Consider the following 12,617-nt stretch of genomic DNA (forward strand, 5'->3'; position numbering starts at 1 on the left):
TAATGTCAACTTTGAGAGCATTGACGATGTCAGCTTGGCCACAATAGACAGAGTTCTCTGGTGCCAAAAGATGCGGATGAGTTCCCTTTGAGCGCAACTCTGCGCGACACAAAGACCTACATTACAGTTTTTCTCAAATGTTAAAACACAAAAGCCAATCCTGTAACCCAAATGACCAGTAGTCTAAACACATTTACTAAATGTAGCCACCATATTCCAGTACCATAAACACATGTCACATGAAGACACAATTCACAAAACACAACCCTCTGTACTCATAAATCTAAACACATTTTTCCTTGCTAAAACACATGTTGCAAAACAACTCTGCTCATATTCTCAAATGAAAGCCCATGTGATGCAAAATGCTTGCCACAGTCACCAATCTTTGAACACAGGGAACACACCTGGCGTCAGTCACTACACACAACGACTCAAAATTGAAGACACCTGTTGCTAATGATGTGACCCCACCTATAAAAGCATAGTTTGGTGAAGATGCCAAACAATCACAATGGATGAAGGCATTCGAGCGTGCGGAAGGAGAAGAGCTGCAGGCCAAAGAGGAAGAGGGGTTGAGATCAGAGGAGGAAGAGGTGAAGGCCTAAGAAGAAGAGGAGTTCGGAGTAGAGGAGGAAGAGAAGGAGGCCAACAAGAGAGAGGAGAAGGTCCAGGTGGGAGAAGAAGACAACCTCGCACCATCATAACAGATGATATGCGAGCAACAGTAATTGATTATGTCATTGGCCATGGCATGACAATGGCTGAAGCGGGACGAAGAGTACATCCAAACCTGAGTAGGTTCACCGTGGCCACCATTATCAAGGCATTTAGACAACACAACAGGTATAGTACGCTATTGCTTTCTTTGTCACACTACAGTTTTACAGGCCTGTGAAAGTGGTCTGTTACTTTACATGTAGTTTTACATATAAATCAGTCAATTGACAACACATGTTTCTTTCTTTAGAGCTGAAAAGATGCCACATAGAGGTGGGAGGGTTGCCATATTCACAGCGGCACAAGAAACCCTCATTGCAGATATGGTCCGTGAGAACAACTGCATTAGACTCCGAGAGATCAGAGACAGTCATTGCAGATAATGTAAACTTTGAGAACATTGATGCTGTCAGCGTGTCCACAATAGACCGAGTTCTCCGGTGCCAACAGATGAGGATGAAACGGGTCTACAGGGTTCCCTTTGAGCGCAACTCTGCGCGACACATAGAACAACGTTACGAGTATGTGCAAGTACGTATACATCCATGTCCACAGTACAGTTAGTGGACATACTGTGTTGCTCAGTGGCCTACATTACTTCTGGACAATACTGTGCTACCTGATTGACTGTTGTTCTGAACACCTGTGCACTTTCACATTTTCACAGAGGATATTACAGTTGGACGCGATGGCCAGACCTCATGAGTACCTCTTCCTGGATGAGGCTGGCTTCAACCTGCAGAAACGAAGGCAAAGAGGCCGTAACATCATTGGCCAAAGAGCCATCACTGAGGTCCCTGGCCAGCGGGGGAGTAATATTACCCTTTGTGCGGCCATGGGTTTGGAGGGGCTTGTCCACCGGCATGCTGTCCTTGGGTCTTACAACACCCAACGTCTCCTCACCTTCCTAGAGGAGCTAAAAGACATCCTCCTGGACCGCCAACAACACCATCCTGGGCCCGCACATCACATTTATGTGATTATTTGGGACAATGTCCGCTTCCACAGAACAAACCAAATCAGAGAGTGGTTCACCACCAACAGTGACCACTTTTTAAACGTCTGTCTGCCACCCTACTCCCCTTTCCTGAACCCTATAGAGGAGTTCTTCTCATCGTGGAGATGGAAGGTTTATGACAGACAACTATACACAAGAGAGAACCTCCTAAGGGCAATGGAGCTGGCCTGTGTTGGCATCCCAGCGGAGGCCTTCCAAGGATGGATTCGCCATTCCAGGCCTTTTTTACCACGGTGCCTGGCAAGAGACAATATAGCCTGCGATGTGGATGAGGTGATGTGGCCCGATGCAGCTCAGCGACATGATGCCACACAGTGATTGTGGTGTGAATAACGTAAATAAAAAAACTTCACACCCTGATCATGTTTTCAAGAGTACTGTTGTGTGCAATAGATTCTGTTTTTGCATTGAGTTGTGTTACAGTAGTGTACGTACATGCAGGATTTTCTATAGATTTATACTCTTCATATGAAACTCACAAATCTAAATGCCTAATCCTCTGCAGAGATCTACGACGATCCGTTACTGTATGGTTTCAAAAAATATGCATTGGCAGTTATGAAACAAAGAACCTCACAAATTGAGCATTGTGTTTTCAATTGTTTTGCTGTAGTGTGTAATGACGTGTATAGTGTTTACATTTTTGAAAGCTTCAAGCTGCTCTTTTGGTGTGAAAGTTTGAGTTTTGCAGTGGGAAGGTGTGGTTGTGTTTATGTAGCTTTAGAAAAGGGTGTTGTGTTTAGACATTGAGGAACATGGTGGAAACGTTTGTGAAATGTGTTTTAGCATTTGAGAAAAACTGTAGTGTTAGGGTTACAATTAGGTTATGTTTAGGTTAGAGTTAGGCATTCATTTCTGATGGTTAGGGTATGCAGGTAGGGAAAGCATTATGGCAATAAGATGTCTCGACTAAGAAATGAAAACAAGAGTGTGTGTGTGTTTCGAACCTGTCATTCAGTCTATTTCAGATTTGCTAAGTATATCGCCTGGGTCCTGAGGAATTTCAGTGTCTGTTGTTGGGTTGAGTGTTAGTCTCATTTGTGACCTCTTAATTATGTCACTGTTTTAGTTCAAATCAATGAACTGCAATATATTAGCAGAATTTCCTAACAGTGAAAATAAGTAAAGGGTGACACTGCACATCTGGTTTTCTTTTATCAGAACAAATCAGCCTTGATAATCATTAACTGTCCACTATTGCTCATTACCCTTTTTATGTTGTATCATAACACTGCAGCACAGCCTCTCTCTTTTTGAACCTTTTTTCTCCTCTCCAATTCATCTGGGCAATATATTGTACATTTAGCATATGTCAAATCAAAACTATGGCTAGATTCTGTTAAGTAATGCGAGTGCAAATAAGGGTTCAGTCATTCCATAAATCAATAAAGAAACCAAGAAACTAAGCCTTTTGTCTCTGCCCTTTGATGTCAGCTGCAATCTGCAATAAATGTCACTAAACAAAAAAAACCCATCCATTTCTTATTTGTCAACACAATCAAATTATAAATGAACTAAAACTGGAGTAAACAACCAGCCAATCCAGATAAGAGCAGAAATCACAGTCTGTAACATGTGTAAGTCATTAAACAATCGTCTAAATAATCGAACAATTGTATCACATGTTAAGTTGTTTACGTGTTTGTGTCTTTGTCAGTATGAGCTGAGAGTCATACAAACCTGTAAGTAGCCTCGCCCTGCTCTTTCCTTTAAGGGTTAGTGGGGAAAAGAGGAGAAAAAGGGAGAGAAATCAGTAACCCAGCAGATTAAATGAGGATTGTAAAGATGTTGCCATTAATGGATATGGGAAGCATCAAGCCAAAAGGAGGCAAAAGGAAATAAACGTGAGTCCAATGGGTTTAATTACTTTCATCACATGCAAGCAGCCATGCACCATAAGGCTAAATGTTAGGTAAAGGATAGACACGGAAATCAGAAAAGTACAGTCATGGTTTTTTAGGACTCTATGAAGTCCTGTGAAAAAACAAAGTACACCCTCACTGCTTCTATAGGAACTAAGAGGATAAGTAGCAGCCAGGTGCTGTTGATCAAATGCACGTGACTAACTGATCATCAGTAAGTGTGACCACCTCTGTAAAAGAAGAATGTTGGCAGTTTCCTGATCATTCAGCTGCGTGTTAACACAATGCCACAATCTTCTCAAGAGTAGATTTCAAAGCAAATTCAGCGCAGAGTTAGACCCTGCAATAACCAGCAAAAATACGCACAAAAAAGAGCTACATGTCAGACTCTACAGGCCTCAGTAAGCATGTTAAGTTACAAAAACACAGGTAAAAATCTATGGCTTATAAGCCTCTTCTCTCTGGAAACATTACAACACCATGGTTTAGCTTTGCAAAGTTGCATCTTAACAAACCAAAAGACTTAAACAATTTAATTTGGAAAGACATGGCTAAAGTGGAGATGTTTGGCCATAATGCGAAGTGCCATGTTTGCAATAATCAAACAGCATATTACCACAAATACGTCGTACCAACTGTCAAGCATGATAGTGACCATGGCAACTTGCACTCATTGAGTTGACCATAAAGTATACCAAAGTATTCTTGAGTGAAACATGAGGATATCTGTCTGACAGATAAAGCTTGGCCTAAACTGGGTCATGCACCAGTGCAATGATGTCAAGCACAAAGTAAATCTATGAAAAAGAAAACAATCAAGGTGTTGCAGTCAAAGTCCACACTTCAACATGAATGAACGATTCAATTCAATTCACATAGCGCCAAATCCCAACAACTGTCACCTCAAGGATTTTTAAACAAATGCCCACAAACTGAAAAATTCTGAAAAACATGTGAGAGGCAGATGTGAATATAAAATTATTAACTTAAGTTACTGTTTCTGAAGGTGGTTCTCTGAATCATGGGGTGTACTTCTTTTTTTAACAGGATTGCATACAGTTGTGTGGAACCTTTTTTCCCACAAGACTGGTTGTATACTGGCACAGCTTCAAAAATGCAGGACAAAACAAATATTAGTACATCGCAAAACTCACTCATATCCATGCCAGCTCAATAATTCTGTCTGACTTTGCTGAAAGTAATGTGCTAATTTTACCCAAGCTGAATTCAGGGTTTCCTTAAACATCAAGTCAGCTAGAATTTGAATTAATGGGATCTCATAATCTTTGGCATCTTTTAAATTTGTGCTACAGTCTAAAAATTTAAAAAAGTACTTTCTTTCTTTTTAATGTTGAAATGACCTTTGCCTGCATTTTCTTTTAACCTGTCTGGCAGGCATTTTCAGCACTAAATATTTACAAAATGTACACAATCATCAGACAAATTGTTGTCTGATGATTGTTGTCATCAGCAACCATGTATGTTGCACACATAAGATTTGACAAATCTTATGTGTGAATCTGAGGATAGTGAAAGTTATGCCATCAGCAAAACATTCCAGAGTTTGGTATGCTTATGAAAAAAGAATGTTACAATGATTCATAACAATGAGTTATGCAATGAAACAGCAGCCGAGGTTACACCAGAGAAGGTGAACACACACCAGGTGAGGAGGAAAAGATGAGAAGGAGGGCTGAGCAGCAGAGGCCATGATTGTAAGTCTGTAAGTTGTTACCTACTTGGCGGGGCTGCAGGTATGCAACGCCTTCAAATGAGGCTTCCAGGTAGCAATGGAAACCGAGTTCTCATCAGCAGCATAACTACGCCAGACACACTACGTGCAGAGTCAACAGGATAAATAAAGTAATGATAAATCGAACAATAAACGGAGCAAAAAAGGGGTGAGGGAGGATCATATAGGTTGGGTAGGAAGTGAGAGAAGAAAAGTGAGGAGGGAAAAAGAAAAACCTGATTAGTTTTCGGGGGGAGTGTTGATGCGGTGCGGTTGGGGGATGTTGAAGGGAGGTGGGGCAGTGATGGTGGTGGTGCTGGTGGAGGGGATACATGCCTGAGGGGGGGGAGAGCGCTTTGGTAGTGGTGCCAGGTGGCTCTGAGGTAGGGACGAGCACCGTCGGTGGAGTACATACGCCAAGCTGCCTGGGTGGGGGAGGAGCAGAGATGGACAAGACACAAACACATTCACATGTGCACACGCACGAACACACAGAAATGACACAGAAATGACACAAACTTGGTGAGGAAAAATAGACTGAGGTTTATGTGAAAACGTAACTTCCAGTTTAAAAGCCTGTAACCACCTGGCAGATATTGTGGAGGTTGTCAGTACAGACATGAAGAGTAAATTGTGTCATTTACAGTCACTTTAGTTAATTTGACATAGTTTCTCAAAAATATGAACAAAAGTGTGAAATCAGTGTTCTAATGCTATTCCATATTAACTTCTACTTAGGCAAGGAGTTGTTAAACGTATGTCAAAGCAATGCTAAACTACAGAGACAGAGTGCAATCTGTTATATATGTCTAAAACATATCTGTATAAAATGCAAACATGGGCTGAAATGCTAACAAACAGCAACAGGTTTGCTGGATTTCACAATATCAAAGGATTATTTTAGCACCATATGGCTATTAGCTGTAGGAAATCTAATGCTAGTTGGCTATAAGAAATATAATAAAATTAAAAATATCTTGGAGGCCTACCTTGGAGGAATATACCAGATTGTATTTGACCTATCAGTGAGATGTGTGCCTTCTACCTACATAAGCATGTTGACTCTCAGTTTTCCTATTTTTGCTTTTAATAATGTCTTTATAAAGGTTCAGTCATTCCTGTATTTATGTTTTTAATTTCAGCAGCTTTTAAAAAACATTTGGGTTTCTTTAGCCTGTCGTAATACTTTCACACAAACATCTGCTCTTAGGCATTTATCAGTTTATTGCTGGCAGATGGAAGTGACAAGGAGGCACAGCCACCTAATACAAAGAGTGTGGAGAGCCGTGAATTGTTTTCCTTTTAGCTGTGCATGGATTTAATTGCTCTCTGTCGCTATGGTGATTGTACATCAGAAATTAAATGGCTTCTTGGCATTTAGATAGATAGATATAATTTTATTTCGAACATGCAAATATAATTGAAATAACAACAGAAAAAACAAAAAACTAAACTTAAAAATCATCACATTTTCATGTATATATCTATGTGTACAGAATATGTGTGCTTTTAGATTAGCATTTAGGCTAAACTAAAACTTAAACTAAATTCAGTGCAGGAGAAATATTAAGTGCAACGGAATGTTTAAATTCATCTATGGAAATCGCATGTTTGCTGGTAAAGTTATCAGCAAGTTGTAACAGTGGGGCAGGATGAGACATCAGTGTGTTTAGGGTGTTTGTCAGAGCCAGTGATGGACACAAAGTACTCTTTATACATCATCTTATTTAACTGAGCCGGTCATACAGTCTTCTATGTCAGATTAACAGTGAACCTAATTCAAAAGTAATAACTGATGAGGCCACAAGCTGTCTGCCACCTATCTTTTAAAGGTTGCTTCCTTTACATCGTCAACCATAATTTACTTGCAGCTGACTCAGCCTCCTCAAACTTGCCAGGTATGGTTACAAGATTTCAGACATGACTTGGAAAACCCAAATATAAACACTTCACACAGACAGGATGGAAAATTAACACTGACCACCTGCCAAACACTAGTCAGTTTTGGCTGCTGATTATTATGTGGACACTTTAATATCATTTATAGATTCAATCTTGCTCTGAAAATTACACAAAAAGTTATTTGGCAAAACAGCTATGACAGATGTTGAAATTTAGAATTGACCAGCTGCGAAGGCTTGAGGACAGTGGTAATATTCTGTTATGCACACACAGAAAATAGCGATTAAAAGCAGGGAGAGCTGCGTGAGATGAGGGGAGTGAAGCGACAGAGTAATGACGCCGTCCACATATTTAACACTTCACAGGTGCTTCCAAGTTTCCTTTTACCTGTTGAGGAAAATGTTATGAACTTGGCAGATAACAGACAGTGACCAGATACTTGATACACAGCCAGTAAAAGAGGAACAAGACCAACACACTGGATTAATTGTTCACTTAGTGGGTTATTAAGGATCAGTTGGGCTCCAACTGGATTTCGTCTTTGCTAACAACAGATATTTATACATAACAAGGAGATCAGACAAAACAGTGGTTTGATTTAATGAATTAGTCATACAAATATTTATGAAAACTTTACCCATATCATCCGACTACTTATTTGGAAGGGAAAAGCACCCATACCATGTGTGCGCATACAGTGCATAATGCTATGTATTAATTATTTACTCATTTATTTTCATCAGGAAGATGCTGTCAAACAGATGGCAAAGTATCTAAGAAATTGTATCTTAATGTTACCATTAATTATTCACTAAAACACATGATATGCACCGACATATATTCTATTTAGAACATAAAGAAATTACAACGGCATTCCCTGAGCTATCAGGTTGATATTAAGACCAGACTGCTGCATGTGACCAACAGTGAAGTTTAGTTTCCATTGTTTGTATGCTTTAGATTTCCTTTGGTTTAGTTTGATTGACATATTTACATTACTATGAGATAGTTCTTTACAAGCATGACAATGATTGCTCGGTTGCTTCGTCAAACGACTGACAGCGGATATGGGACAAAGAGGGAAGAAAATCCAAGACTTCTTGGCCGCATTTGTAGATATCCTTGGAAAGGGAAAGATCTTGTCAGGCTACTATGACAGTCTGGAAACCCCTTCATTAAGAAACAGATGCAAATGATGACAGACAGTTTGGGTAACAATTTAGATTTCCAGATTTCCACTTCCAAATATGTAGTTTTAAAACTGGGTCAGCAGTAGAGTTTTGGATTTAAAGTGTGAGGAAGTTTTTGTCTAGCTGTGTCTAACAGTTGGCGAACTTGATACTATCATATTATCATAACTGATACAGATTAGAACAACATTCGAAACAGCAGTGAGACTCAGACGTTCGAGTTTGGATTCCATTACTGACCGGAAAATTTCAGAAAGTAGTGCAAGGTAGTTCGTAAGATAGGAGAAGGTAGACAGAACAGACAAACGCCTACACAAAAACAAACACATGCAGTCTCACAAATACATGCAAAAAAGAGACACACACACATTTAGCTGCGCACTTCAGGGAACACACTCCCCAGCAGATATTTATTGTTCATTAGTAAGCAATGCAGCTGGTCTTGTCTATTACAATAAGTGATAGTTTGAAGGAGCGTCCGCCCAGGGAATGATCGCCATGGAAACGGCTCATAAATCCCAGCAGTGTGTGTTGCAGTTGGACCTGAGAGTCGGCAGTGTGCCTCACACACTGTTAGTCATTACCAACTACACACCTTGACAAGGCCGAGAAGAGCATAATACACACATACACACACACACACACTCACATTAAGTACGCTCTTAATGAAACACCCCTACAGTAATAGAAGTGATGCACACCTGCACTTCAACAAAGGGTAAAGAGTGGACACACTCATGCTTTTATTTAAAAACAGGCAAAACGGACGTGAACTACACACAAATCCATGAACATTTTCACATAAAGGGAATTTTCTTTTCTATTCACACTGGTACTCAGCTGCTTCTACTGAAGAAAAAAAAATCAGTCGAGGTGAGGTGTGTTTGTTCTCTGCATGTCTGAGTATCTACCTGGATGAGGCTGGCAGCTGGGTTCCTCCTTTTTTCAAAGTGCTTTTGTCGATGCTGCTCCTGCACCTTCAGGGCAAAGCCTGAACCTAGGATGCCCTATGTGGAGAAAACAAAGACACACATTGAGTTTAAACTTGAAGAAAATTCACCATGGAGAAAAAAGCGCCTGCTCTTATTTGTGTAATATGTACAGATTATTTTGAAGAAATACAAAAAGTGTAATCAGTCATTGTGCGACGATGTTTTACTCACAGCTGGCAGGGCAAAGAAGGAGATCCCGAGCAGAGCAAAACACGCTGATAATAACCGCCCCGTCCACGTCTGTGGGGTCTTGTCACCGTAGCCAATAGTTGTAAGGGTGATCTGAAAGTTCAGAAGACACTACTCAAATAATCATAGCCAACATCATTTTATTTATACAATTTAACTCACAGGATGAAGGAAATTATATTTTTGCACGCTGAAATAAAAGAGACTCAACGCTTTCATATACACAACAGATATGAACATCAAAGCATGCATCACATTCACAGTATTGCAAAAGTGTACAAGTACAAGTAGAGACTGAGATGTGCACGTTTATGTACTGTCTGCTTTTTGGTTTTACTTCCTCAAATTTAACTGATATTCTTACAAAGACTGAAAAGTGCACAGAAGCAGTTCACCTCATTTTATTACATTTAACAAAAACGTCTTGCCTTTAAGGTACCACATTCCTATCTACATGGCTATAGTATCATTTGTTAAACTTCATTTCAAATGAATTTCCAAATATAAGTGATATTAATAATTTTTATAATCTTCAATAACCGGTAAAGACAAGAGTTAATTACTTTCAAACCCATTTCTCAAATGCACTTATTAAACAGAATTAAAGAACACCAACATCTGCTGAATGGCACGCTGTGCATCTCCCAAATGTTCAGATTTTTCCAACCAGGGAATAAAAGATTAATCAGCATTCCGAAAGCTGTGTGAAATGCAGGTTCTAAATCTGTGAAACTGGCTTCTGGATCTCTGTTTTTTCACCTTAAAATTAAATGTATCTAAACTTGAGCTTTTAGCAAGTATAATACCACAGTTTTTAGTGTCTACCAGACAGAATCTTCTCCAAGGTCGCAGCATGTGGGACCATGGTGTGTCATTCCCACAAGCCGAATAGGCCAGTCGCACCTGGCCGCAGGAGAAAATTGACTTTATTGATTGGGCCGTTTCTTGTTTGTGTGTTGTCTGTGTCCATATTTTCAAAGGAGGAAACAGTGCGGTATAGCCAGCCAAGTGTGAATTTAAAGACCATTCTTCCTTGTTTTTGTATTGCAGGTGTCATTAAGGTCACAGACAAACTATGAAAAGAAATATGTCAGTGCTGCAAGATCAGAGCGACAAAAGTTTTCTTTATTTTTTGCATGTGAAAAAATTATGATGGGTTTGAAATATTTTAAGAGTTAAGAGTTCATTTTAAGAGTTAATAAAAATGATTCAGCTGTCATTCAATTAAGTTATGGTTATTTTAGCTGAGACTTTAGGATGTCACAAACAGGACTGTCTCATTAACAATGTTAACAAAGAGCTTCAGAGATTAGAGGCTTGGACAAAAAGATTTGTACTATTTTGGTCCATGAAAATTGAAATAAAATCAATTAATTAGTCCAAAGCTTTTTCAAAACAATTTCAAAACCCTACAGTTGGACTAAAATAATTTTAACTGGCTGTGTTTTACAGCATGCCGCGTGCCAGGTTAGTGTGCTTCTCCATGTGCTCACCGTGCCCCACCACAGAGCATCGGCGTAGGTGGCAAACTCCTTGTTGAATTCTTTCTCCACCAGATAGACCAAGAAGGAGGAGAAGATCAACACCAGAAACCCTATATACCAGGCAGTCACCAGCTCCTGCAAGAAATCCAGATAAAAGATCTTATATTTTCATAAAGATGATTTCTACCCTTGTGCTGCAAACATGGTGAAAGATATAGATTTTTTTCTTTTGAATATAATCGCTCCCTATTAAGATTTTCACCACACCACATAAGTCATTAAGTAACATTATTATCTTTTTCCCCACTTTTCAACTTGGTTTGTGGTAAGGAGAAAAAAAACAATATTTTTCAATGAAAATTTGGTCAATTTAAAGTTCACTGCACCAACAGTGAATACAGTACAAAATAAATATGAACATAAATGCATAAACAAAATCGATGGCCACAATAACAGGAGTACATGCAACCTGCAAATAAAAGAAATTACATCTGCATATAATATATCAATCAGAACAGTAATAGCATACTTTATAAAGTACCTGTGAAAATGGTGATTAAAAACTAGCACTAACAGATTGTCAGGTGCCATATAACAACTCAACATTGCATTGATGCTATTTTAGTTTCCAATTAGCTCAGTTTGCTGATGTAAAATCTCACTGCAAGTTTCAAGTCTTACAGAAGGATGTTGGCTTTGAAATGATAGTCCCATACAAAGTAAAGCTGATATCAAAGTACTTTGTTGCTAGCTAAAATATTCTTCAAATTCAACAATTATTTGTCATTAGCAATGACCAAAACACAAACTCGAAGCTTCAAAAGGATTACCCATTAGTCCGCAAAATAATGAGATGATGACTTGGCGGCTAAGCCCATCCTTTATATACAGTTTATTATTCAGTAGAGGAATATATTATCCACAACGTCAATTTTTGTGCAGCACAAAAGTGAAAATAATTGTACTTTAATTAACTGTGCCTTTTCTATCCACACAGCTTTTATTTATAATTGTAATGACCCCAGCTCTCTCCAGGGATAAGGGGATGTAACATTAACAGTGGAAACAGCTAAAGGCAAGATTTTAATCTTTTAATGAGTAACAGTGTTAACAGAGAACACAACAAAAGAGGAGAACCAAGGGCCCATGGTTGCTTTAAAAAAGAAATAAACAAAGAAGCAAACATAAGAGACTCCTCATCTAAGAGTCATATTCACAGTTTACAGATGTTTCAGTAGCAAAACCAAAAACATTCACAAGTGAATGTGTCTAAACAAATGGTTTGTCTACATGTGTGACATTTGGATGAGGAAGCTAACCGCTGGACCGGTCCCCAAGTACACTTTGAAGATGAGCACTAAATAAACATATTTAGTAACTCAAACTGAAGAAGCCAAAGTCTCAGAATGAACTGCAAGTGTTTGTAGTTAACCAGAAGAGCAGAATGACCAGTGTACAATCTTTCCGGTAAGCACTAACAAGGTTTACGGAAATGGCGGCAGGCTGCTCACATTAAATCAAAAGTGGC

The 12,617-nt window shown here is 39.1% G+C and overlaps 1 protein-coding gene across 4 annotated transcripts in view; it reads right to left on the bottom strand.

The window, feature by feature from the left end:
* The window catches only part of kcnq5a (potassium voltage-gated channel, KQT-like subfamily, member 5a), a 116,050-nt gene that overhangs the window by 18,354 nt on the left and 85,079 nt on the right, over positions 1-12,617 (bottom strand). For 3 of the 4 annotated variants that reach the window (XM_084948567.1, XM_084948570.1, XM_084948571.1), the window contains exons 5-9: positions 11,099-11,224; positions 9,588-9,698; positions 9,336-9,431; positions 5,340-5,434; positions 3,419-3,445 (exon numbers count right to left, since the gene is read on the bottom strand). In XM_084948567.1, coding sequence (XP_084804693.1) covers positions 3,419-3,445; positions 5,340-5,434; positions 9,336-9,431; positions 9,588-9,698; positions 11,099-11,224 — 455 coding nt within the window. Of the gene's footprint in view, positions 1-3,418; positions 3,446-5,339; positions 5,435-5,568; positions 5,758-9,335; positions 9,432-9,587; positions 9,699-11,098; positions 11,225-12,617 lie in introns of all 4 variants that reach the window. The other variant, XM_084948568.1, reaches the window with a different exon arrangement.

The sequence above is a fragment of the Perissodus microlepis genome, chromosome 13, assembly GCF_051167445.1.
Source record: "Perissodus microlepis isolate ML-2025 ecotype Zambia chromosome 13, ASM5116744v1, whole genome shotgun sequence".
NCBI classification, from domain to species: domain Eukaryota; kingdom Metazoa; phylum Chordata; class Actinopteri; order Cichliformes; family Cichlidae; genus Perissodus; species Perissodus microlepis.